Genomic DNA, 27,500 nt, shown 5'->3' with positions numbered 1-27,500 from the left:
ATCTACCCGGCCCCAACGAAATTAAACCTTATGCAAGCAGAGCTATTTAATACCACGTTATTTTCGAAATAATTCTAGTATTTATTCTTTCTACTTCGTTTCATTTGTGTGTGTGTGCGTATGCCGTATTTCCTAAAGTCTTATGATTTTCACAGCTGTTTTATCCTATATTCATCTTTAACCTTTTAATATCCTAATCAGCAAATATTTTTTTTTATTTTATCTGAATTCTAATGATAACCAGAAGAACTTGGTGCTTCTTTAAACTGGAGTGTTATTTACTGTAATTCCTAGAAAACCTTTATCCATTGACGTAGTTTAATCGCTTTTAACAGCAACAAGTAATACTTGAATCTTTTTTCGATAAAAATACAGTGCACTGTTTGTGTGTATATGATACGGGGTTTGTGAGAATGTATAGTTACTGTTTTCTTTTTGTAATTATTAGTTTTGCTAATATTTGTGTAATTATTATTTTTTCATATAGTTTATTCATCATTTCGTTCATATTTTTAGACATTTTTTTCACATTTTTATAAGCTAATTATATTTTCCAATTTTTTGAAAGTTACTTTGTCATCTTTAAGTCATTATTTTTTATAATCATAAGATAATGCATTTCTGAAATCGACCCCTCAACGGAATATTGTCGTGGGGAAAATACCTTCCAGATGTAACAAACATTTTACGATAATTTAAAACCATAAAGAAATTGAGCAGTGAACTAAGATACAGATTGAATTTTTCTACATTCTATTTATTGCTTCAACTCGTAAAGAAATCGGGTAACTTCGTCCCCAAATATGGTATTGGGGAATCAGAAGATAGATGGGAGCCTGCATCTGCCTGATTACTTGGACCCGATAAGGGGAAGTAAAAACAGCGTGATTTTGTCGAAATTGTAAACAGAATCGGGGAAATTTATCATTTTTCTCTTTGGGAAAATTCCTTCGATGAGTTTATAGTCGTTTCGTCTCCGTAACTTCGTACGAAATTGTTTTTAGTTGTGTATCCGTGAGAGTATATACCTGTATACTACTATGTACGACTATACATGATAGTATATACATATGTATATGGTTTATGTTTGGTGAGTGTGGCGGAGCAGATTGTTATACTGCCGTATGGGAACAGTGAATAGTGCCTGAAGGTAAATGTATAACTTTTCTTAGATAATGAATCTTATATTATTATTATTATTATTATTATTATTATTATCATTATTATTATTGTTATTACTAGCTAAGCTACAACACTAGTTGGAAACGCAAGATGCTATAAACCCAGCGAGGGTAGGAAATAATGAAATAAACGTTATTAGAAATAATAAACAATTAAAATAAAATATTTTAAAAACAGTAACATCAAAAGAGATATTTCATATATAAACTATTAAATGACTTGCAGCTATTTTTTTCCTTGTGTGATTTGCATATGATTGTGGTTTAGCTGCATTTATTGTTGTTATTGTGGTTTCTCTAAAACACTGAAAGAGTAGGTCTTGAGTTTAGCCGTTTTATTAAAAAGTCACCTAAACGTGTTTGGAAAAAAAATATTAAACTCTACGGGTTAAACTCGCCTCAGTATTTTGTAATTTTACAAGTTACTCTTATAATGCTCGTTATTTTTTTATTTTATTTTAAATTTCAAATTTAAATCCTATAAAGAGGGAGAAGGACTCTTACCCATTTATGAAATTAATCGGTTTTTATTATGTATTCCTGGTAATTAACATGACAGTGAAAGTAATATACACATAGATAGTATTTTTTTTATTTTTTCTTGCTTGAATTTTTGGTATCCCTTTTGTTCTTGGAGATACGCCGCCAGCCTTCCTTTACACCATAAACGTATTTTTAAACTCCCGATGAAGAATCTTTTATATCATTATTATAGTGTTTTATGGGTCCTTTATAATGAGCAACGAGTCTGCATTCTGCGATCCAGGGACATTTAAAGGACGGCCCATAAGAATTCTTAACTTTTACTTCCTGGGCCTAAGTCGTCTTCTGCCGGACAGTAAAATTAATGGCCAGTATTACGCCTGGTACGTGGCTAGCTTCTGAAAATGTTGGCTATTTTTTCCACGCTTCTGGTGCTATTTTTCTGTCGCTCTGGCCTCCTCTGCTCTATTTGTGTGTGCGTGTGTGAGTTCGTCCTGTGTCTCGAAAATGTCTTGATGGATTTCTGCCTTCGTTTCCAGACAATAGTTCAGTCTGGGTGCAATTTACAGCAGTTTTGCTTCTTCGACACCTATCTGTAAAATCACGAACTTGTGATACCTTCTTTCTATATCATTTTCTACTTGTTTCCATGAGTTATATTTTTTTCATTTTAATATAAAACTAAAAACTTAATTTCATAGTGTTGAATGTACCAATGCAAATATGTTATTCATGCCCAAAATCACGTGATCTCATGATACCTTCTTTCTTTATCATTTTCTACTTTTTTCCATGAGTTATATTTTATCATTTTAATATAGAAGTCTTTCATAGGGTTGAATGTACATTTGCAAATGTTATTAATTCCCAGTACTTCGAGTTGCTGGAATCCTTATTAAAATTAATATCATCATGTAATAAACATTAGCTTGCTATTTCTGTCAGTCTGTGATCAATTTCCGAAAGAAAAAATTCAAGTAAAGCTACAAAACAGGTTTGAAAAATACATAATCAGGATAAATTGAAAAAAAAACACAATCAGGATAAATTGAAAAAACAAAATCAGGATAAACCGAGTAAGTTTTGCTTCCATTCCAACGAACACACTTGACAAAAAGTAGAAAGTATACCCGAATAGCGCCATATTCTATGTAGTCACCCCAACAGGTTTATATCCGCCGTTGCCAGCAACTCCTTGCATCAAAGCCATCTCCCCTTCGGAGGGATGGACGACAGGGGGCGCCACGGTCATTATTATCGGGGACAACTTCTTCGACGGACTGCAGGTCGTATTCGGCACCATGCTCGTCTGGAGTGAGGTGAGTCGAGGAGGAAAAATTTTATACTTTGAACACTAAATATGAGCCAATGATAAGATTTCTAATTATTCAAAATATGGAGTTAATATTTGCTAGCACATATGGGATTTTAAACGCAATCCATAAGGACTGTTGTGAATGTTTCAAAATTAACCCTTAATAGCCGACAGTCATTACAGCAAAATTCGGCCGTTATTTTGGTCTTTGGAAAGTTTATTACATAGTTAAAGACTTGCCTAGACTGAGTCTATACCAACAGAATAACACCCGAATCTATCATGACTAACCTACCAAGAATTTATTTTGAAAAAATAAAAATAAAAAATCACAACTTGCAAAAAAAAAAAAAAAAATCACATTACTTGCTTACGGATTCCATTCAAAGTCGCGTATGTGTGACCAAAGCTTAATAACAAGTCCTTATCTAAAAAGCAGTTCAATATCCTTATTATATATCTTTGTATTATAGAGAATTAAGATGCTAAGCGAAATTTCTATTTTTCCAGCTCGTTACCTCCCACGCCATCAGAGTCCAGACCCCGCCTCGACATATTCCGGGTGTGGTAGAGGTTACTCTGTCCTACAAGTCAAAACAGTTTTGCAAGGGCGCCCCTGGCAGATTCGTCTATGTGTGTAAGTAGATAAATGGATATACGAAATGTATGATTTTCAATTTGCGATTTATAATAAAATCACCAAATTAATTTTTTATCGTATTATTGCCAAATGGTCACTAGCAAAGTTTTTATTTTTGAATTGATGTTACCTGTTTACGTATTTTTTTAGCAGTGAATCAAAATAACTAAAGTAAATAATTTGCTTAATGGTGTAGGATGATGCTATATGACCATTACCTACCATTATGATAAAATTCATAAACTGACTGTTTAATTCACCATTACTGTTATGATATAAATTTCAACTTTGGTTTAAATCACCATTACTGTTCTGATATAAATTACAATTTGGGTTTAACTCACCATTGTTGTTATGATATAAATTACTATTGGGGTTTAACTCACCATTACTGTTATATAATTTACAATTTGGGTTTAAATCACCATTACTGTTATGATATAAATTACAATTTGGGTTTAACTTGCCTTTACTGTTATGATATAAACTACAATTTGGGTTTAAATCACCATTACTGTTATGATATGAATTAAAACTTGGGTTTAAATCACCATTACTGTTATGATATAATTTACAATTTGGGTTTAAATCACCATTATTGTTATGATATAAACTACAAGTTGGGTTTAAATCACCATTATTGTTATGATATAAACTACAAGTTGGGTTTAAATCATCATTACTTATATGATATAAATTACAATTTGGGTTTGTTTAAATTCACTATATTAATAAACTTCTATTTTTAGCCCTGACAGAACCCACCATCGACTACGGTTTCCAGCGACTCCAGAAGCTCATCCCAAGACATCCAGGCGACCCAGAGAAGCTTCCGAAGGAGATCATCTTGAAAAGGGCGGCGGACCTGGCAGAGGCCCTCTACTCGATGCCCAGAAATAATCAGCTGGCCTTGCCAGCGCCCAGGTCGCCAGCAATGAACCAAACGTCAGCTATGACTGGCTTCAATACTTACACGGGACAACTCGCTGTTAGTGTACAAGATACGGCTAACACCCAGTGGGGAGAAGGTGAGCTTTTAGCCTTTTATTTTTCTAATTTTGATTTGATTTATAGAATTGGTCATATAGACTTGGCGCTATTTGGGTTTGGCTGGCCATTTGGGGATGAGGTGCAAGGTGTACTTTAATCTCATTCTGCTGAGTCTTGCCATAAAGTAAAAATGTTTGTGTGTTCTGCCGAGTCTTGCCATAAAGTAAAAATGTTTGAGTGTTCTGCTGAGTCTTGCCATGAAGTAAAAATGTTTGAGTGTTCTGCTGAGTCTTGCCATTAAGTAAAAATGTTTGTGTTCTGCTGAGTCTTGGCATGAAGTAAAAATGTTTGTGTGTTCTGCTGAATCTTGCCATTAAGTAAAAATGTTTGTGTTCTGCTGAGTCTTGGCATGAAGTAAAAATGTTTGTGTGTTCTGCTGAATCTTGCCATTAAGTAAAAATGTTTGTGTGTTCTGCTGAATCTTGCCATAAAGTAAAAATGTTTGGGTGTTCTGCCGAGTATTGCCATAAAGTACAAATGTTTGTGTGTTCTGCCGAGTCTTGCCATAAAGTAAAAATGTTTGGGTGTTCTGCTGAGTCTCGCCATAAAGTAAAAATGTTTGTGTGTTCTGCCGAGTCTTGCCATAAAGTAAAAATGTTTGTGTGTTTTGCCGAGTCTTGCCATAAAGTAAAAATGTTTGTGTTCTGCCGAGTCTTGCCGTAAAGTAAAAAAGTTTGGGTGTTCTGCTGAGTCTTGCCATAAAGGAAAAATTTTTGTGTGTTCTGCCGAGTCTTGCCATAAAGTAAAAATTTTTGTGTGTTCTGCCGAGTCTTGCCATAAAGTAAAAATTTTTGTGTGTTCTGCCGAGTCTTGCCATAAAGTAAAAATGTTTGCGTGTTTACTGAGTCTTGCCATAAAGTAAAAATGGTTTTATACAGCGATAGGAGGATCTAGATTCAAATATGATTTTTGTTATACCAACGAGGCAATGTGAGGCTACCCCCCAGATTCTTTTCATTTTTATCCTAGTTTTTATTTCCATATATTTCACTTATAATATTTTTAAACATGGCATTTGTGGTATTTTATGAAAACAGTTTTAACAAAATACCAGTTTTATTTCATTTATCAATTTCATAAACATAGCATTTGTGGTATTTCATGAAAACAGTTTTAACAAACCATCAGTTTTGTTCATTTATGGTATTTCATGAAAATTCTTTTTAACAAACCATCAATTTTATTCATTCTTGGTATTTCATGAAAACTGTTTTTTAACAAACCATCAGCCTTACTCATTTGTGGTATTTCATGAAAACACTTTTTAACAACATCAGTTTTATTCATTTGCTTTTCTCAAAGTGAAGGACAAAAACAAATGTTATTAACAACAATTTAGTTTTTTCGTCAGTGACCCTAAAGTAAAGGACAAATAATTTTAAAACTAGAAGCAAGGTTGCACGAGAAAGTCAAAATTTAGAAAATAAAGTATTTTCTATTAGCCTATCGGTTAAGCAAGTTTTCAATGTTGTCTAGCTCTCAATGAAGAACTGCTTGTTACTCGGTAGTTTTTATTTAGTAAACACAATTTCTCTAAAAATCTATATGGGGGAAAATTGTTACTTCTACTTTCTTTTTAGTACTACAAAAAGACATATCGGTGAAGTAATTTATTTTTCAAGTGGGTTATTTAGTAATTTTTTTTTTTTCAAAAAGGTCTATTATTATTAGCTAAGCTACAAATCTAGTTGAAAAAGCAAGATTTTATAAGTCTTAAGGGCTCCAACAGAAAAAAAAGCCCAGTGAGGAAAGGAAATAAGGAAATGAATAAACGATATGAGAAATAATGAACAAAATAATTTAAAAACTGTAACATCAAAACAAATTTTTTTTATCTAAACTATAAAAAGACTTATGTCAGCCAAGTACATACGAAAAGGCATATCAATGAAGTAACATTTTATGGGTTATCTAGTAAAAAAAAAAGATCTAAAGGCCCATCAATGGAATTATTATATTACCTGTAATTTTTTTTTTCAAAAAGGCCTATCAATGAAATAATTAAATTACCTATTATATAGAAACCAGAACCCCTTCCCTCTTCTCTAACCCTCTTTACTGACATCCTGATTGTTCTCACTCTGTAGGTTTTTTCTTCTAGACGACTACAACCGCGGCCAGGCCCCCGGCGTGAGCTTATCGTCACCCCGGGGAGGATTCGGGTCCAATGCCTCCACGCCTCACACCTCCTCCACCGGGTCTGCCTCATCCTCCTCATACGGCGCCTCTCTAAACGCTGCCGGCTACTCCTCCCCCTCAAATCTCGCCAACATGACTTCGTCGCCGAGTATCTTCAACAGCACCACAAGTGAGTATCGGCCGAAGGACTTTTTTTGTTCCTTGAAGTCTTGTGACAACAATAAAGCACTTTCTCTTGTCCATGTTGGCTTCTGTCTCTTGCTTTCTTTTCTGGCTTTTTATGCATTTTATTTAATCTTTACGTAAATATATACACATCAATTAATGGCTGCCTGCTTTGTTGTATATCATGTGGATCTTGAAATGTTTTTATCAAAAATATTTTAATTGAGTTCACGGCTTCGTTATTTTGATTTTTTTTATTGTGAGCTGAAGCACTTTTTAGTATCTTGATTCTTGTTGGCTTGTTAGCAATTTACATTCTTTCAAATATTCTTTTTTTGTGAAATGTCTGCCAATTATGTCCAGTCTTGCTTGTAATATTGAAATTGTGTTGCTTATTAAAGAACATATATATATAAAAAAATAAATCCAGCAGAAATCGTTAAGAAAAATGCTCAGAAAAAAATGTGCTTCTTTGTCCCATCTTTAACTGCTGGTTTTTTAAAATACCATTTTATGAATAAAGAAGTAGTCCAGAAAGAAAATATCTTAAGCACTGACTTCAATTCCCCTCTCCTTTTGCGATTGGGTTTTGTTGGGATACGTGCAGCTGGTGGGCACGGCGCTACGCATCACTATCCTCCTCCACATCCCCACCACCACCATCACCATCACCATCACCACCATCCGCACCACGGCAGTTGGGGAAGCGGCACTGGCACCACTTCGTCGACTTCAGCGGCCCTCCTGTCACAGTTTACCGCCGGAATGGCCAACAAGCAACGCAGTGCCTTCGCCCCCGTCATTCCAAGCCTTCCAGCCACCCCGCCCCTCACGCCCATCACCCCCATGGGGGCTACGACGACGGGCACCGCCTCTGCCGCCACCATGAACACAAACAGTGCCGTGGCTGCTGCTGCAGCTGCCGCAGCAGCGGCGTCCCCCTGGCAACAGCTGCTCTCCTAGTGTTTTTTATGTTAGTGTCGTTGGTATCAAACATCAGTCTTCTGCTTGCTTACTCTTGCGTGTAACTGCTTTGAAGAATGAATGATATTGCACGACGTCACTTTCATGCTTGGAAGCATATCTCACATTGGGCCTATCTTGCATGCATGCTTTCCTTGTCCACGGTTTCTGGTTTTACTCTGTTGCATGCTTGCCTTTTTTTTAATTATCACTTAATTTAGATGGTAATTACCTGAAAAGGATTGATAATTAGTTACTCGTGTGTATATATATTTTTTAACCTTTTTACCTTAATGATCCTATTACTTCCTGGTAAAACATTTTCACTCTTACGAGCAAATTATTAGTTCTTAGTGAAATTTTAATGTTGATGGCGTTTCGAATTATTATAATGAGTAGATAAAAATCATTCGATAGGTAAAAGAATGAAATATTTTTTGAAGGGTTAGACTAGATTTAGTGCTTATACTTGTTGTGTCAAACCTTCCCCCCTTGAACATAGTTTAGTAAAAACTATAATGTTCTAGTTTTGAACCTTGTAAACAGTTACGTTAATTAACTATTTGCTAGTTATACTCATTCTTTGTACTACAGACAAATACCAATAGGGTATACTAATGTATTGCATCGTGTAACTATGATCCCATAATGTAAAGAAAACCTTGACCTCTGTTTTTTAAGATTTCTAAGATATCTTTGTAAAGTGATAAGACCCAATCTAGTTTTTGCCTAGCTCACCAGAACCCCTCCCCCTTAAGAACCCCTCCTAACCTAACTAAATGTTTGTGTCATATAGTTTAATACCAGTAATGAGAACCAAGGTATTCAAAAGATTTTGTTGTTAGTAAACCAACGAGTTGCACATATAATCCAGTAAAAACAAAAATGTGGCAAAACCTATTCAAATCCAATTCCTAATAAGAAAATGTAACCAAAACTATTCGACTCCAATTGCTAACAAGAAAACGTAACCTTCAAATCCAATTGCTACAAAGTAAATGTGACAAACTATTCAACTCCAATTGCTAATAAGAAAACGTAACCTTCAAATCCAATTGCTACAAAGTAAATGTGACAAACTATTCAACTCCAATTGCTAATAAGAAAACGTAACCTTCAAATCCAATTGCTTCAAGGTAAATGTGACAAGAACTATTCGACTCCAATTGCTAATAAGAAAACGTGACCTTCAAATCCAATTGCTATTGAATAAATTAAGTAAACCTATTCAACTCCAATTGCTAATAAGAAAACGTGGCCTTCAAATCCAAATGCTATTGAGTAAATGTGACATAACATATTAGACTCCAATTGCTTTATTACTCACGTTATGTTTTTTCTCTTGCAGGAATGGGTGGCTTCATGTCCTCAGCCTTCACTTCCATGGGGCACTTCACCTTGCCCCCCTGTGGATCACAACCCTACGGGCCTGCCCTGGTTCACTCTGCCGCAACCAAATGATAACGAAACTAGGCACACACACTCCATTATCTGTTAAATGATAAGAAGAAAATTAAACCAGAGGTTATTAACGCTATCTCAAGAGGCTCTAAGGATCCAATCAGGACACCACGTTAAATCCTCGAGTGTCTTCGGGTGTTCCATGACTACCGATGAGTCTTGTGATGTTACCGATCTTCGCTGACCAGTTTGTATTTGAACGACTTCGGACTGGATGTTTTACCTTTAGGCAAAGAAGATCAACCACGTGTGTTGTTAATGTGACAGACGAGGTAGGCATCGGCAGAAAATTATTTTTAAGTGTTTTTCAAATATGTTGCTATTTTAGCATCGAGGAAAATTCATTAATAATTGGTGGTAGGGCACGTGCTGATATATACAATAAGATATAGGACTGATAATTCTCTATAACTGTGATGACGTATACGGAAGAAAAAGCAAGCTAGCTGGTGACAACCAGACGAGACTTTATATGATTACGAGATTTACATATCCATTGTTATAGTGGTGACAATTTGAAGTGAAAATAGAAGCGATCGAAAAAATAAGTCATGTTGGTAGCAAATAGTCTTGAAGGGAATAATTAACACTGAATGTGTGGACGCGCGTATGATAAGGTGTGATTGTGCGTATGAATGAAATTCCAGAGCGTAGCGAGAGATATATTTCATCCTTTCCAGTAACTACCTGTGGATCAGGCGGTCAGTGGTATACAGTATAACCTCGAGAGGCGCAGTCAGTAGCCGGTCTTCCTCACTAATTAAGTTAGGGCAATTAATTACCTCTCATCGTCGCTAATCTCATTGTTGTTGAATTGAATAGGAAAGGGAGGTGTTCATTATAATCATTATTATTATTATTTAGGGATGGAGTTCCTTCCCCCTTTTTTTTTATACTCAGGAGGCATTGGATCCTTTTAGACATAGGTAATTTATACATTCAAATTGGGAGTAATATAAAATTATGTTTTTACATTTGTAAGAAGGAAGTGGTGATGTTAATGCCATGGTTAAGAAGCAGGTCATATATGTAATTTAAATCAACTATCAAAATTTTGAATGCATAGGAATTTCTGATAACTGAAAAACACCACTCATTAATTGGTAGAGGAATGCGAAATTTCAAGTCTTAAAATCTTTTCATATCCGGACATTTCGAATGATATAAACGAATGATTGAAATCATCTTCGACTATTATAAGTTAGAAAATATTGGACGATATAACGATACTTCATTAAATTCAGCTTTCTTTTTTGGCATGTCAAACGACTTGGTAAAATTCTGCATAAAAATTGCGTTGTTTCAAGTAATTTTGTATCAAATTAATCTTACATACCTATAAAAAAGGTACGATAATACAAAATATAATTAAATTCAACTTAAGAATGTCAAACAATTATTGATTATACATAAAAATTACAAAGTTTCAAGTACTTTTTATGATATAACTAATACATATAGAAAGGTACGGTACAAGAATCCACTAAGAAATGTTGGCTTTCGACAAATATGCTTCATAAATGGATGATGAAAGATTATCTTAAAGAAAGACGAATTTCATCAAGGCTACATCCCACCAATTAACTTTTTTCCTTTACAAACGAAGACGAAACACTCATTAATATCATCTTTATAATAGTGCGTAGTATTATTATTGCAAGAGGAGAGAGATAGAGACTCTTCTGAAGAAACTTAAGAGCTCTTATTAAGCATTCGTTACCAGGCCTTGTATATTATGTTTTGTAAATACATGTAAATTTTTTAATTAATCATAAACAAAGCGGCTTTGTTAAGTTATATATAATGGTTACATATCTTTTGTAGGTGTTAACGTTGCATATGTTATTCAATTTACTCATTTTAGTAGTTTCACAATTTGTTTTCATTTATCGTAAGAGAAGGTTTAGGATCTCTTAACAAACTCGATTTATTCGTTTAGTATATTCATATTTTTCATTTACGTTTTTTAATTTATCGTAAGAGATGGTTTTGGATTTCGTAAAGGTGAGCAATATTCATTTTACTGTTGCGCCACAAGGGATTTTAATTTTCATTATCATCAGTGTTTCACGTACTTAATTTTCCAAATTTGTTTTAGTTTCCCTAAATTCGCATTTCCTTAGGAAAAAGACAATAAGATAAGATTTCCCCCCTCTCATCGTACCTGTATATAAACTGTAATACATATCATTTACAATTTTCACAGACTACTCAAAACGTAAGGAATATGTTGGGCAAAACAGCTTTATACTTTTAAAGGAATTTTTTTTCGAACGATAGGTTTGATTTTCTCGAACGATAGTTTTGATTATTCTTTTTTGAAATTGTAAATTGGTTCATGTATGTAATTACGTATCATTCTGAAACAGTCGTTTATAAAAAAAAATACTAATCTTTAGGCTAAATTCGAGACATTTCATTAATAATTTCTAAACAATCGTTGTCATATGTCAAGATAAACAATTATTTACTTATCTACAAGCTAAAATTCGAAATATTTCATTAGTAATTTTTAAACAGTACAAGATTAGGTCGAGAATTATTAAATTGGTAATTATAAAACAGTACAAGGTTATTTCGAGATATTTCTTTGTAATTTAAACAGCGCAAGAATAAGTAGAGAATTATTTCATTGGTAATTATAATCAGTACAAGGTGAAATGATATTTCTTTGTATTTTTTAAAGTCATTCGTATTTTAAGATACAAAATCGCTTACTTTACTGCAGGCTAAATTCGAGATTTCAATAGTAAATTTAAACACTGCAAGCTTATATTTCATTAGTAAACAAGACCAAAAATTATTTACTTAATATACAAGCTAAATTCATAAGTAATATTTAAGTCATTCGTATTTCAAGATGCAAAATTGAAATTCGAGATATTTCATTAATAATTTTAAACTGTTCGAGATTTCATTAATAATTTTAAACACTGCGAGATTTCATTAATAATTTTAAACACTGCAGGCTTGTATTTCGTTAGTTACACTTTTATTAAAAGATTGTTCACTTGTCTGCAAACTAAAGTCGAACTATTTTTAAACTGTCGATATAGACAAGAATGTTTTACTTTTCAGCATCTGAAGTCAAGATATTTCAGTAATGTTTTTTTTTAAATCCCATTATCAGTTGTTCGCTTGAATAATGACAAATTTACACATTGGAGACAAATACAACTAAAAATTGATAAATCCGCTGATTTTGCATTATTGTCAGAACAATTAAAGGCTTATAAAGGCTTTTAAACAAATTACAATGTCATTTATATTATTGGTACTACAGTAATAACGCAGACAATTTTGAAACGGATTATTGTAATTACGCCTACAATTTTGAAACGGTTTACAAGCTGTTACTTAACGCTGTTTATTTAGACAAATTACAATGCATTTATATTGGTATACTACAATTTTGAAACTGATTACGAGCTGTTAGTTAAAGCTGTTTAGTATGTTAGAAACAATTGTTTAATAACTCATATTTTACTTATTTCAAAATGAATCATGTTCTTTTAATTTCGTAAAGAAATATACCTTTACATATTTTCTATTTTGTCGTCATGTATTTCGTATTTTTATAACGTTTTTGCTCACAGTATTCCATTTGAGTCTTGGTAGTCTCCTGACATGAGATTATGTGACCTAACCAAGTTTGTTAAAAGGTCAGGTCCATTGACCTTCCCTTATCATCTCAGCATATTGTTGTTTATTGCAAGTAAATCATTGCTATATTTAAGTGTGATAGTTCCATGAAACCTTTTATGTGTTTAGGATAAGATTAAGAAATACTAAATGTATTCTTTATCATGTACAGAGTAAAATTTCCAACTTAATTTCTTAGGTGTACAATAAATTTTATAAAAATCTATTCATGTCGATGGTTTTTCATTTAATCCCTACAGATTTTTCTAGACCTAATTTTTAACGATTAAAGTTTTGAAAAAAGGGTGTTTTATCGTACACAATTATCGAAGCCATTTAGATAAAAGGACCATAAACCTGAATCTTGTACTAAGTACACACTAAATCCGCACAGTTAATTGGTCTAACTAAAATTAAGATTTTAAAGAGAATGGCACAGAAAATAATAGTAAATCCTAACTCATATAAGGAAATGAAGGCGATGTGGGTAAATAAAGGTGTTATAAATGTTATCACTTAAACTGAATCTGATAACAGCTAGTGTCACTAGAAATTTCTATGATGTTATGGTGTTCAGAACACTCCTTGTCTTTTGTCATATTAATGACTGAGGTAACAAAATAGTACAAAAATAGAATACTCCAAAGAAGTTTTTACAACAAAATGAAACGCAAAAAAAAAGCTTATAAATACAATATATTCGAAATAGAAAGAATTTCATATTCTTGGTGTCAAATAGTTTTAAAATAGGAATAACGATAAACAATTATGAAACTGATTTATGAAACTTTATGAAACTTTAAGAAAAACAAATAAAATGATTTATGAAACAAAACAACTTTTAAATTGAAAAAAAAATAGCCTACGATAAACTGAATTATAACATTTAGAATAATATAAATCACGATAAACTGAATTATGAAAGTTTTAAAATAAAAATTACGATAAACTGAATTATGAAACAACAATTTTAAAATACAAAATACGATAAACTGAATTATGAAACAGTTTTGTTTTAAAATAAAAAATACGATAAACTGAATTATGAAACTTGACAATTTTAAATTGAAAAATTACGATAAACTGAAATATGAAACAAAACAGTTTTAAAATGAAAAATTACGATAAACTGAATTATGAAACAAAAAAAAATTAAAATGAAAAAAAAAACGATGAATTATGAAACAAAACAGTTTTAAAATGAAAAATTACGATAAACTGAATTATGAAACAAACAAAAAAAAAAACTATAAACTGAATTATGAAAGTTAAAATAATAAAAAAATACGATACACTGAATTATGAAAGTTTTAAAATAAAAAAAGTACCATAAACTGAATTTTTTGAAAGTTAAAATAATAAAAATTACGGAATTTTGAAAGTTAAAATAATAAAAATTACGATAAACTGAATTTTGAAAGGTAAAATAATAAAAATTACGATAAACTGAATTTAATATGAGACAGTTAAAATAATAAAAATTACGATAAACTGAATTTAATATGAGTTAAAATAATAAAAATTACGATAAACTGAATTTAATAAGAGACAGTTATTATAAATTACGATAAACAATTATAAAAACGGTTGATGCACTCAAAAGTAAAAAGAGGACCCCAAAAATCGTTGCATAAACCCTTAAGCAATACATACTGCTGCTTCCTTTCCCCATCAAAATACCGTTAAGAGTACCTCTTCCCTCCTGGAAGGGAGTCTGATACGTACGAGCTAATGTGTAAAAAAATACCAGGATTTTATCCATAAATAATGAATTATTAATAATTATTATTAAATAATAATAACCTCGGGTCATATCGCCCAAATTCATAAATCAATCAGAATCCACTCAAGAAGGTTTCTAAAGAAGGCTTAGACGAAAAACAGGCAAGAAAGTCATAAACTATATATTGGAGAGAACACTCTAACACAGGCAAGAAAGTCATAAACTAATATATTGGAGAAGACACTCTAACACAGGCAAGAAAGTCATAAACTATATATAGGAGAGAACGCTCTAACAATATAATACTATATGTGGAGTACAAATGCTTTCAACATTAGTGTCTTACTTTCTTGATGTTATTTTCTTTGCATGGAGATTTTGGGTTTACCTTTTGCTCTGATGAAATACTAACACGATTCTATCTTTTAATCAATTTAGTTCCATCTTAATGGTTGGTTTCATGATAAATAATCTTGGAAAATGTTAACGACAATTAACTTGAATCTATGGAAAATCTGTTTAACGCATTTTCATATTTGTAATATCGGCATCCGGTTGATTGGCGTCTGCAACATATTGAATATCGTAAGTTATTAGATATGCTTATTTATTACTCTCTATTTGCAGAGAGAATAAGGCCAGGATCCGAAATAATTTAAACAATAATAGTTAACTACCAAACACGATGTTTGTTAGTTAACGACTCTAACCATCGGTTCTGAAACTCTGATCGTTCCACTCTGGCCGAGTCTGTTCAGCAAACATCATATTTCAATTTAAAAACAAAAAAATCGTAAATTCAAAAAAAAAGAAAAAAAATCGTAAATATATAAGACCAATAATCAAGAAAAATCCATCCGTTTAGAAACTTATTGAACGCAAAGATTACCACTTGAAATTGAAGTTAAAATGGTTTCCTTTGTAAGTTTAGTGCGAGAAAAAACATAAGAGTAATCCAATCAATATTTTCCATTGTATAGAATCATTCGTTCATTATTCCAAAATTGTGAAAAATTAACGGGAATGACAAAGAAAAATTAAGCTTGGGAAATATTGAGGAGAGGAGAGGAGTTCTGGACACTACCTTACTCTGTGACGTATGTCAAGAGGCACAATTACCAGCTTAGCGTAATGACAACCAAACCAGGTCGTTGTCCTCTGTTTACATTTTTCGATGTAAAACCTAATGAAAAACACTGTAATAATGTCATTTTAGTATACATGAGTAGTTTACACTGTCATTTTTTTCTCAAGATTAAAAGTTCTTATACTAATCAATTGCAACACTGAAAAATGTGCGATAGCAATATTAATGAGAATTATTAACGCATAAATCAAGTTATATTTTCCTTTTTCCACGATTACGTATTGAACACTTCCGAAATTTGTAGCTTTCAAGTTTTTTATATACAAAAAAAGATTCTGGTTACTAAGTAGAATCAAAATTAATTCCTATAAATCTAAGGCTTTCGGAACAAGTATTTCAATTACACAAACGGTTGTTATGGTAATTAAAACGAACGGTTACTCTATCATTATTATTGCTGCTACGCTGTCTCAATTTTGCCCTCACGTGGGAGCCGCTAAAGAATTATCAGGTTCAAAAAAGTTTATTCAAACTAAAATGGAATTTTAAAATTTTACATCTGAATTCATGACTCAAATAGATAAGTTGTAAAATATTAAACATTAAAAATGGGCAAATTAACACAGCGTTTTACGCTAGCATCACTGTCTTACATACCAGCTAGTTTTACTTAAGTTCCTGGCCCACCAGCTAACAACATTGATAGTATTTAATTCGAATCACCCCTGAGGAGTCTGTGTGCGAGGAAAATCACCATTATACCATACTCAATAGCAATATAAGCATTTCACGTTGGGATCACATCCTAACCCATTCAAACATAAGGCAAGGTCATTCACAATCACGTCGGCCGAGGTCATACAACTGGTCGGAATCTTCGTGCTAACTGCATTTCAGGATTTACCTGGTGAGACCATTGTCTGACATGCCGTGATTGCTAATTACCTCACCTTGCACTTGAAGAGACTAGAGTTGAATATCCATGCGAAATACTTACATTTTTATTGAACACTATATTGTGTTGATTTTTATCATACATAAACTCATTATGGGTAATGCAAATTTAAATTCTATCAAATGAATCAGCTGATGAACCTGGAAGTTTGGTGAAACTCTCTGGTATGAGAGACAGCCGTCTCACCAGGTAAATCCTGAAATGCAGTTAGCACTTAGGATCACATTTCTTGTATGGTATCTACTACCATGGTACCTACCTACCCTTTTATCTAGAGACACTACATTTTAACCCTAACGAGAAGTAGAAATCTATTTCTATTGACTGAATTACTCCAAAAGCTTTTTTTTTTTGGGGGGGGTCCTGTCACAAACTAAAAAACGACCAAGGCCCTACATAATATATGAGAATTGTTTGTGGTATAGCCTACATGCTTTTAATCATTTCTGCCATTATACAGCGTAATCAGCGTTAAAAAAAAAAAAAAAAAAAAAAAAAAAAAAAAAAAAAAAAAAACATATATACCTAAACGTGAAATTATATCCTGACGATTTCAATAGATTTACTCCCAGATCCCTCCAGTAGATCATGTCAAAGAATTTGCTTTTTATCTTGATCAGTATCACACCTCTTTGACATTCTCTTGCAAAGGTTGTCCGCTTGTGGCCTGTTTCAACTATATCAAAGCGGTTGTAAACATCTTTACTTCCTATTCGAGCGACCCAATACAGCCCCTGAATGAGTTTTCCTATCAATACTGAATAATCTATATCTGTTATGTAACTGAATTTCGGGATTTAAAATTAGCATGATAAACATGCACATCACCAAACCTTTTTTTTATCTAATTCAACGGTCAGAGTATTTTAAAAACCTACAGAGAATCTATTCAATTTTTTCAAGGAAAATCGAAGTAAAAATGGTTTGGCGTTCCATAACTAACGTCAGTGAAACACTGGAAACCTATCATTCTTTCAATAATAATTATCTAGTCAGTGTTACATGAAAGTTAGTGTCAGCTGCAAAATTGGAAATTATCGGCAGCCGTAAGGTGGACATCTTATATCTTCAAAAGACACATAAGGAGTCAGCCCCACCAAAAAATGCCAGCTAAGCATTTGGCAATCTACCACACAAACCCGGTCCACTGTAGTTCAATATACGCGAAGGAAAAAGACTTTTTCAGGAACAGTGTTGACCGATCGGATGCGAGATGGAGATACTCCTAATAGAGACTAAAACATCAAAATGGTATGTGTACAAACCATCTCCTATACAATTTAAATGTCCTCAAAATCACAACCTGGGTAACAGGGCATCTTTAGTGAATGGAGATTTCAATAGTTACAACGTCATATGGGGCTACAGCCAGAATAACACTGACAGAGAGGCTGTTGAAGAATGGCCTCTAAAGAACAACCTAACAATTCCTCAGTGCAGAAGATAAACCATCTGTTAGAACTCAAAATGAAAGAGACGATATAACCCTAACCTGGCATTTGTGTCATTTTGTTACTACCTAAACTTTGAAAAATCAGTCTGTGACCCAATTCCAAAATCTCGACACAGACTTATTGCTGTTAACATTAGACCAGTTATCAGAACTGTCGAGTCTAAACCTATACCAAGATTCAACTTCCGGAAAGCAAAGTGGGAATTTTTCACATCAGAGCTGAATTACAAGATGAATAACATCAAACCAAAACCAAACCACTATGAACTTTTTAAGAAACTTGTATGGACAGTGTCAAGGATGTAGAGAGATTTAAAAGGATTATACACAGGTGTACAATTTGTCCATCGAAAACTTTTAAGCTTTAAAAATGGGAAATTTACACTGCGGTTTACGCTAGCATCACTGTCATACATACCAGCTAGTTTTACCTAAGTTCCTGACCCACCAGCCAACATAGATATTTAATTTGAATCACCCCTGTAGAGTCTGTGTGTCATGAAAATTATCACTATACCGTGCTCAATAGAAATATAAGCATCTCACGTTGGGATCACATCCTAGCCCATTCAAACATAGGGCAAGGTTATTCTCAATCACGGCAGCAGAGGTCATACAACAGGTCAGAATCTTCGTGCTAACTGCATTTCAGGATTTACCTGGTGAGACCATTGTCTGACATGCCGTGATTGCTAACTACCTCACCTTGCACTTGAAGAGACTAGAGTTGAATGCCCATGCGAAATACTTACATTTTTATTGAACACTATATTTTGTTGATTTTTGTCATACATAGACTCATTAAGGGTAATGTGAATTAGATTCTATCAAATGAATCAGCTGATGGATCTGGAAATTTGGTGAAACTCACTGGTGTGAAAGACAGCCGTCTCACCAGGTAAATCCTGAAATGCAGTTAGCACTTAGGATCAGATTTCTTGTATGGTATCTACTACCATGGTACCTACCTACCCTTTTATCTAGACACACTACATTTTAACCCTAGCGTGAAGTAGAAATCTATTTCTATTAAATGAATTACGCTAAGAACTGTTTTCTGGTCCTGACATAAACGAAAAAAACGACCAACGCCCTACATGACATATGAGACATGTCTGTGATATAACCTACATGTTTTTAATCATTTTGGGCATTATACAGTGTAATCGGGGTTAAAATTCAGATATGTATACCTATACGTGAAATAATATCCTGACAATTTCAATAGATTTACTCAGAGATCCCTCCAGTATAGTCATGTCAAAGAATTTGCTGTATACCTTCATCAGTATCACACCTCCTTGACATCCATTTGCAAAGGTTATCCGCCTTTGTCCTGTTTTAACTATATCAGAGTTCCCTCTTTCAAAGTAAATTAAAGTAAATTGTAGATACATTCGTTTACGGGATGCCAACGCAAGAGCCTGTGTCTTGCATAAGGCAAGGCAATCCTATCAGACAAGACAGACATATCAGAGCGGTTGTAAATATCTTTACTTCCTATTCGAGCGACCCAATACAGTCCCTGAATGATTTTTTCCCATCAATAACCTACATTTATCACGTAACTGAATTTCGGGATTTAAAATTGGAATAATAAGGATGCATATCACCAAACCTTTTCGTTTTATTTCAATGGTCAGCGTATTTTAAAAACCTAAAGAGAATCTATTCGACTTTTCAAGGAAAATCGAGTAAGAATGTCTTGGCGTTACGTAACTAACGTCAGTAAAACACTGGAAAACTAATATTCTCTTATTAGTAATTTTCTAGTCAGTATTACATGAAAGTTAGTGTCAGCCGCAAAATTGGAAATTCTCAGCAGTCGTAAAGTGGACATCTTATGTCTTCAAGAGACACATAAGGACTCAGCACTACCAAAAATGCCAGGCAAGCATTTGGCAATCCACACAAACCCTGTCCATTGTAGTTCAATATACGTGAAAGAAAAAACCTTTATTATGAATAGTGTTGACCTATCGGATGAGAGGATAGAGATACTCCAAATAGGGGCTAAAACACAAACTTGGTGTCTGTGTATAAACCACCACCTAAACCATTTAAATGGCCTTGATATCAGAACCTAGAAAGCGGGGCATCTTTAGTGAATAGAGATTTCAGTAGTTTCAACATCATAACACTGAGGGAGAGGCTGTTGAAGAATGGGTTCTAAAGAACAACCTAAATATTCCACATAGTACAAAAGATAAATTATATGAGCCCAAGATGAAAGATAGGATATAACCCTGACCTGGCATTTGTGTCATTTTGTTACTACAAAGACTTTGAAAAATCACACTGTGGCCCAGTTCCAAACTCTCAACCCACACCTATTGCTGTTACACTGACCAGTTATCAGAGCTGTCGAGTCTAACCTATGCCAAGATTCAACTTCCGGAAAGCAAAGTGGGACTGTTTCACATCAGAGCTGGATGGCAAGATAAACAACATCGAACCAAAACCAGATAATTATGAACTTTTAAAGAAACGTATGGAATAGTGTCAAAGAAAAATATTCCAAGAGGAAGCAGAAATAATTATACCCGTGTATCACACACCGATGTAAAGAAATTTACAATGATTATACATAGGCATACAATTCAGAGCCGTTTGTCCAAGACACCATCGAACAGGGAGGGCTAAGAAAAAGGAGAGATGGCAAGAACTGATAACCAGCGCAGATATGACTCTGAACAGTAAGAATGCATGGAAAACAATCAGTAAACTGAATTCTGATAAGAACACACAAACAAGAATAGCTGCAGTAACACCTAAGGCAGTAGCAAAACAGCTCTTACTTATTGGAAAGGCATATGACAAAAGAACGAAGATATCTCAAAAGCATGGAGGACAAAATGAATCATGCTATGCAAGAAAATAATGAGTTTGAACCATTCACCACTGAAGAGCTCTAAGAAGCCGTGAAAGACCCTAAACCTGGTAAAACTGTTGGGGCGGGTGATGTCATGTCTGAGATAATACTGCACTTTGGCTGCAGCACTAAATCACCGGTATTGGCACTTCTTAACAACTGTGCAAGAACATTCCACATCCCAAAACTATGGAGACGAGCTAAAGCTGTGGCCTTAGTAAAACCTGGCTCAAGACCCAATGATCCCTGAAAAGTTATCGGTCATTATCTTTCCTCTACATCTTATACAAACTGTACGGACGAATGATGATGGCTCACAGAGCTCCCACAGTCGAAGAGCAACTGACACCAGACCAGGCTGGCTGCAAGGCAGCAAAATCCTGCTACTCCCAGGTATTTAGCCTTGGTCAGTATATTGAGGATGGCTTTGAGCTTGGGAAAACCACAGTAGTATTTGTTGACCGAACAGCAACGTAAGACAACATGAACCACAGGCTGCTTCTTTTGAAACTTGCCAAAGTTATTTGCAACTCAAGCATTGTGCATAACATCTAGTCACTGCTGAGTAACAGATCATATGACAAACGCAGAAAAATGGCCTCCCACAGGGGTTTGTATTGGCCGCATGCTTTTCAACATCTATACCAGCAATCAACCCTAGTTTAGAGATATACGTCAATTTGTATATGCAGATGATCTGTGCCTAGCCATCCAGCCAGATTAATTTACTACCATTGAGAGCAAATTATCAGATGGTTTGAAAGATCTTAATGCATACTGCAAGCAAAACTTCCTAAATGCTAACCCAGACAAAACACAGGTATGTACTTTCCATCTTAAAAACTACCAAATAAAAATGAAGTTGACTATTTCATGGAAGGATGAGAAACTGAAGAATGATGGCTTTTCTGTCTATTTGGGCGTTACATTAGACTGAACACTATCTTTTTAGGGAGCATGTAAAGGGGGTAAAGAAGATAGCTACGAAACCTGTCAATTAAAATTGGGGAAAAAATCCTCAAACCTTAAGACTAATATCTCTGGCACTCAACTACTCCACTGTAGAATACTGCTCACCAGTCTGAGAGAGGTAATTTCATTTCCATAAAGTTGATCCTGAATTCAATCAAGCATGTTGTATAATTACTGGTGCCTTATGATCAACATCCCCTCCAGTACTCTATAGATTGGCAGGCATTGCATAACCAAACATCCACCAAACACCCATTCAAAGACCCAAAAATATACATTTAGAGAATTTTAAAAGGCATCTACTCTGTGATCACCGGGTGGTTAAGACTAAGATTGAAATCTCGCAACAACTTCATAACCACCACAAGGCTCTTCCCCATGAACGCTGGAGAGACATCTCACTGCCCACCTGGTGAGGCTACCCAGAGCCCATGCGATTCTCTTCTCCATGGAACAAACCTCTGTAGAAAGGATTGGGTACTCCTAATCGAGCAAGAGCTAGAGCTGGATGGACTGGAAACACTTTTCATAAGTGAGGACTCACCCCTTCTGTTGAATGCCTATGTGGTAATCCCATCCAGACAATAGACTTCATACTTCATGGGTGTGAACAGGGGCCAATCTCGACCCTATACGAATGTAACAAGGCCGCTATGCATTGGATACAACGTTGACATAAAATATAATGATGGCTGTCTTACATACCAACTAGTTTACGGAAGTTCCTGACCCATCAGCTAACAAAATTAATAGTTTTTAATTTGAATCGCCCATGAGGAGTCTCTGTGATGAAAATCATCATCTAAACGTGCTCAATAGAAATATATATATCTCACATTAGGATCTACCTTAGTCGATTAAAATGTATGCAAGCTAGCTTTCAATCATGTCAGCAGAGGTCATAGGATTAGTCGGAATTTTGTGCTAACTGCATTCCAGGATTTACCTGGTGAGACCATTGTCTTGCATGCCATAATTGTTAGCTACCTTACCATACATTTGAAGGGACAGAGTTGATTGCCGATGTGAAGCAGAATTAATCGTTTATTGAACACTGTATTGTGCTGATTTTCATAATACAGACTCATAAAGGACAATTCGAATTAAATTCTATCAAATGGCTCAGCTGCTGATGGATGGGGAAGTTTGGTCAAACTCACTGGTATAAAAGACATCGGTCTCACCAGATAAATCCTGAAATGCAGTTAGCACTTAGGATCAGACTTCTCGTAACTACTTATCATTTTATTTAGAGAGACAAGGGTTTGACCCTAACAAAAAGCAATCTACTTCTATTACTGAATTACTTTAAGGGTTATTTTCATGGTACTGCCACAAACGAAAAAGCTACCAACGCCTTACAAGACATAAGAGACTTGTAAACATATGTAAACATGTAATAATATCCTGAGGATTTCACTAGATTTACTCATAGGTCCATCCGGTATAGTCATGTCAAAGAATTCGTTTTTTATTCTTGATCAGTATCATAAAAATTATCCTCTCTTGACCTGCTTTGACTCTGATTTTTATACCAATAGTAAATAATCTATATTTATCACGTAACTGAATTTCGGGATTTATATTGTCATAATAAAGATGCACATCATCAACATGCTTTATGTCTTACTAGAACTAAATATTAGTCCTATATTGTGGAGGATATTTTGATGATAAAAGGCTGGTATATATATTTCAAAACTCGCTGTTTTAAATGTATTATTTGATAAGGGATTAATCACTACCAGAACAACGGTAAGGAAGATAATAATAAAGAACCTATGTTTGACCTTAAAATTGATCATGATTTATAAAACTAAACTAAAATTGAATAATGTGAATACCTAAGCTGATAAGTTTCCAATTTTTAATAGAATCTGCCATAAACAGAAAACGATGTAGAATAAAAAAAAAAAAATAAGTATGACAGGAAAAGGGGAAAAGCATTAACGTCCATAACAGCTATATTCTCTAAGGATCCTCCGATAGAGATTGACACTTCATATCCTAATGTTTCCAATTTCGCGCTAAAATGAAGTGAGACCAGGCGGGGTTGTCGTCAAATTTCCCAAGTGGACCTTCCAGAATTGACGGTCCTGGGAGAGGGACCCCGGTAGCATGACACTGTTGTATTTGAAAAACAAATAACCTATAATATGTTTGTTGAGGTATGCAGGATCATTAACGAATATTGGCACTGGTAAAATAGTAATTAATCATAACTCGAAATTTTTTGTATATGATGTGAAAAGAGAAAAATAAATGCGCTCAAATATTTAAGATGTGCAAATTGGAATGATGATAAAATGGAAGAATGAGTTTAGTAGTAATTGACCTGTAAACTCTGATATTTGGTATTGGAGGTGAACAAGAAAAGGGGGGAATGTGCTGAAATAATAAAAATGTAAAAGTTGAAAGGAGGGTCAGTAAAGTATACAGTGTAATGCCATTAGCCTGACAGAAATTGATCAGTAAGCGAAATGTTGGCATATGAGGAAGGTGCTGAAAAGTATAAAATGAGTATGTATGTATGTATGTATGTCAGTAAGCAAGGAAGTAGGCAAGCAAGGAAGTGGGCAAGCAAGGAAGGGGGGTAAGTAAGTGGGCAAGCAAGGAAGGGGGTAAGTAAGTGGACAAGCAAGGAAGGGGGTAAGTAAGTAGGCAAGCAAGGAAGGGGGTAAGTAAGTGGGAAGGCAAGGAAGGGGGTAAGTAAGTGGGAAGGCAAGGAAGGGGGTAAGTAAGTGGGCAAGCAAGGAAGGGGGTAAGTAAGTGGGCAAGCAAGGAAGGGGGTAAGTAAGTGGGCAAGCAATGAAGTAAGGAAGTGGGTAAGTGGGTACGCAAGGAAGTAAGTGGGTACACAAGAAGTAAGTTGGTACGCAAGATGTAAGTAGGTACGCAAGGAAGTGGGTAAGACAGGAAGTAAGTAAGTGGGTACGCAAGGAAGTAAGTGGCCAAGCAAGGAAGTGAGTAAGGATGTAAGCAAGAAAGTAATCAAGCAAGGAAATGGTAACTAAGTAGGTAAGCAAGGAAGTAAGTAAGTGGGTAAGCAAGGAACTAAGTAAGCAGGTAAGCAAGGAACTAAGTAAGCAGGTAAGCAAGGAAGTAAGTAAGCGGGTGAGCAAGGAAGTAGTCAAGTAAATAGGTAAGCTGGTAAGTAAGTGGGTAAGCAAGAAAGTAAGTGGTAAGCAAGGCAGCAAGTTGGGTGGGTAAGAAAAGAAGTGGGCATGTAAGTTGGTGGGAAAGTAATGAAGTGGGCATGTAAGTTAGTGGGAAAGCAATGAAGTGGGCATGTAAGTTAGTGGGCAAGCAATGAAGTGGGTAAACTATGTAGTAGTTAGGTGGGTAAGCAAAGAAGTAGGTAAGCAAGGAAGTGGGTAAACTATGTAGTAGTTAGGTGGGTAAGCAAAGAAGTAGGTAAGCAAGGAAGTGGGTAAACTATGTAGTAGTTAGGTGGGTAAGCAAAGAAGTAGGTAAGCAAGGAAGTGGGTAAACAAAGAAGTGGGTAAACAAAGAAGTGGGTAAACAAGGAAGTGGGTAAACAAAGAAGTGGGTAAACAAAGAAGTAAGTAAGCGGGTAAGCAAGCAACTTAAGTAAGTGGGTAAGCAAGGAAGTAAGTAAGTGGGTAAGCAAGGAAGTAAGTAAGTGGGTAAGCAAGGAAGTAAGTAAGCGGGTAAGCAAGAAGTAAGTGGATAAACAAGCAGTAAGTGGGTAAGCAAGGAAGTAAGTAAATAAGTGGGTAAGGAAGGGAGTAAGAGAGTTGGTAAGTAAGTAAGTGGGCAAGCAAGGAAGTGGGTAAGTGGGCAAGCAAGGAAGTGGGTAAACAAGGAAGTGCGTAAGTAGCTAAGCAAGGAAGTGAATAAATGGCTAAGCAAGTTAAGTGGTTAAACAAGGAAGTGGGTAAGTGTGCAAACAAGAAAGTTGGTAAGCAAGGAAGTAAATGAGTAAGTAGGCAAGCAAGGAAGTGGGTTAGTGGACAAGGAAGGAAGTGGGTTAGTGGGCAAGGAAGGAAGTGAGCAACCAAGGAAGTGGCTAAGTGGACAAGCAAGGGAGTGGCTAAGCGGGCAAGCAAGGAAGTGGGTAAGTGGCTAAGCAAGTTAAGTGGGTAAGCAAGGAAGTGGGCAAGCAAGGAAGTTGGGTAAGTGGCCAAGCAAGGGAGTTGGGTAAGTGGGCAAGCAAGGAAGAGGGTAAGTGGGCAATCAAGGAAATGGGTAAACAAGGAAGTGCGTAAGTAGCTAAGCAAGGAAATGAATAAATGGCTAAGCAAGTTAAGTGGTTAAGCAAGTTAAGTGGTTAAACAAGGAAGTGGGTAAGTGTGCAAGCAAGAAAGTTGGTAAGCAAGGAAGTAAATGGGTAAGTAGGCAAGCAAGGAAGTGGGTTAGTGGGCAAGCAAGGAAGTGGGTTAGTGGGCAAGGAAGGAAGTGGGTTAGTGGGCAAGGAAGGAAGTGAGCAACCAAGGAAGTGGCTAAGTTGACAAGCAAGGGAGTGGCTAAGAGGGCAAGCAAGGAAGTGACTAAGCAAGGAAGTGGGTATGTGGCTAAGCAAGTTAAGTGGGCAAGCAAGGAAGTTGGGTACGTGGGCAAGCAAAGAAGTTAGGTAAGTGGGCAAGCAAGGAAGTGGGTAAGTGGCTAAGCAAGGAAGTGGGTAAGTGGCTAAGCAAGGAAGTGTGTAAGTGGTCAAGCAAGGAAGTGGGTAAGTGGGCAGAGAAGTTAATGGGTAAGCAAGGAAGTGGCCAAGCAAGGAAGTGGCCAAGCAAGGAAGTGGCCAAGCAAGGAAGTGGCCAAGCAAGGAAGTGGCCAAGCAAGGAAGTGGGTAGGCAAGGAAGTGGGTAAGCAAGGTAGTGGGTAAGCAAGGTAGTAGGTAACGAAGTAAATGGTAAGCAATGAAGAAGGTAAGTGGGTTTGCAAGAAAGGAAGTACGAGGGCAAGAAAGGAAGTACGAGGGCAAGAAAGGAAGTACGAGGGCAAGAAAGAAACTAAGTGGGCAAGAAAGAAACTAAGTGGGCAAGAAAGGAACTAAGTGGGCAAGAAAGGAACTAAGTGGGCAAGCAAGGAAGTGGGTAAGTGGGCAAGTAACGAAGTAGGTAAGTGGGTAAGCAATGAAGCAAGGAAATGAGTAAAATGGGTAAGCAAGGAGGTGGGTAAGCAAGGAAGTAGGTAAGCAAGGAAGTAAGTAAAATGGGCAAGCAAGGAAGAGGCTAAGCAAGGAAGTGGATAAACAAAGAGGTAAGTAAAATGGGTAAGCAAGGAAGAGGGTAACCAAGGAAGTAAGTAAAATAGGTAAGCAAGGAAGAGGGTAAGCAAGGAAGTAAGTCAAATGGGTAAGCAAGGAAAAGGGTAAGCAAGGAAAAGGGTAAGCAATGAAGAGGGTAAGCAAGGCAGTGGGTAGGCAAGCAAGCAGG

General features: G+C 35.3%; 1 protein-coding gene and 1 long non-coding RNA gene across 3 annotated transcripts in view; one reads left to right on the top strand and one right to left on the bottom strand.

Annotated features, from left to right (window-relative positions):
• Window positions 1-9,422, top strand: part of kn (EBF transcription factor knot) — an 86,992-nt gene extending 77,570 nt beyond the window's left edge. The window contains exons 2-7 of one of the 2 annotated variants that reach the window (XM_068372224.1): window positions 2,832-2,983; window positions 3,490-3,616; window positions 4,369-4,647; window positions 6,771-6,977; window positions 7,581-7,946; window positions 9,285-9,422. In XM_068372224.1, coding sequence (XP_068228325.1) covers window positions 2,832-2,983; window positions 3,490-3,616; window positions 4,369-4,647; window positions 6,771-6,977; window positions 7,581-7,936 — 1,121 coding nt within the window. In that variant the 3' untranslated portion in view covers window positions 7,937-7,946; window positions 9,285-9,422. Of the gene's footprint in view, window positions 1-2,831; window positions 2,984-3,489; window positions 3,617-4,368; window positions 4,648-6,770; window positions 6,986-7,580; window positions 7,947-9,283 lie in introns of both variants that reach the window. The other variant, XM_068372225.1, reaches the window with a different exon arrangement.
• Window positions 7,953-27,500, bottom strand: part of LOC137639930 (uncharacterized) — a 21,040-nt gene continuing 1,492 nt past the window's right edge. The window contains exons 2-3 of the long non-coding RNA XR_011044283.1: window positions 9,264-9,427; window positions 7,953-8,168 (exon numbers count right to left, since the gene is read on the bottom strand). This is a non-coding gene — a long non-coding RNA (uncharacterized lncRNA). The remainder of the gene's footprint in view (window positions 8,169-9,263; window positions 9,428-27,500) is intronic.

Source organism: Palaemon carinicauda, chromosome 4 (genome assembly GCF_036898095.1).
Source record: "Palaemon carinicauda isolate YSFRI2023 chromosome 4, ASM3689809v2, whole genome shotgun sequence".
Taxonomy (NCBI): Eukaryota; Metazoa; Arthropoda; class Malacostraca; order Decapoda; family Palaemonidae; genus Palaemon; species Palaemon carinicauda.
The sequence above is the reverse complement of the archived record's forward strand: the minus strand, read 5'-3'. Positions and strand labels throughout refer to the sequence as shown.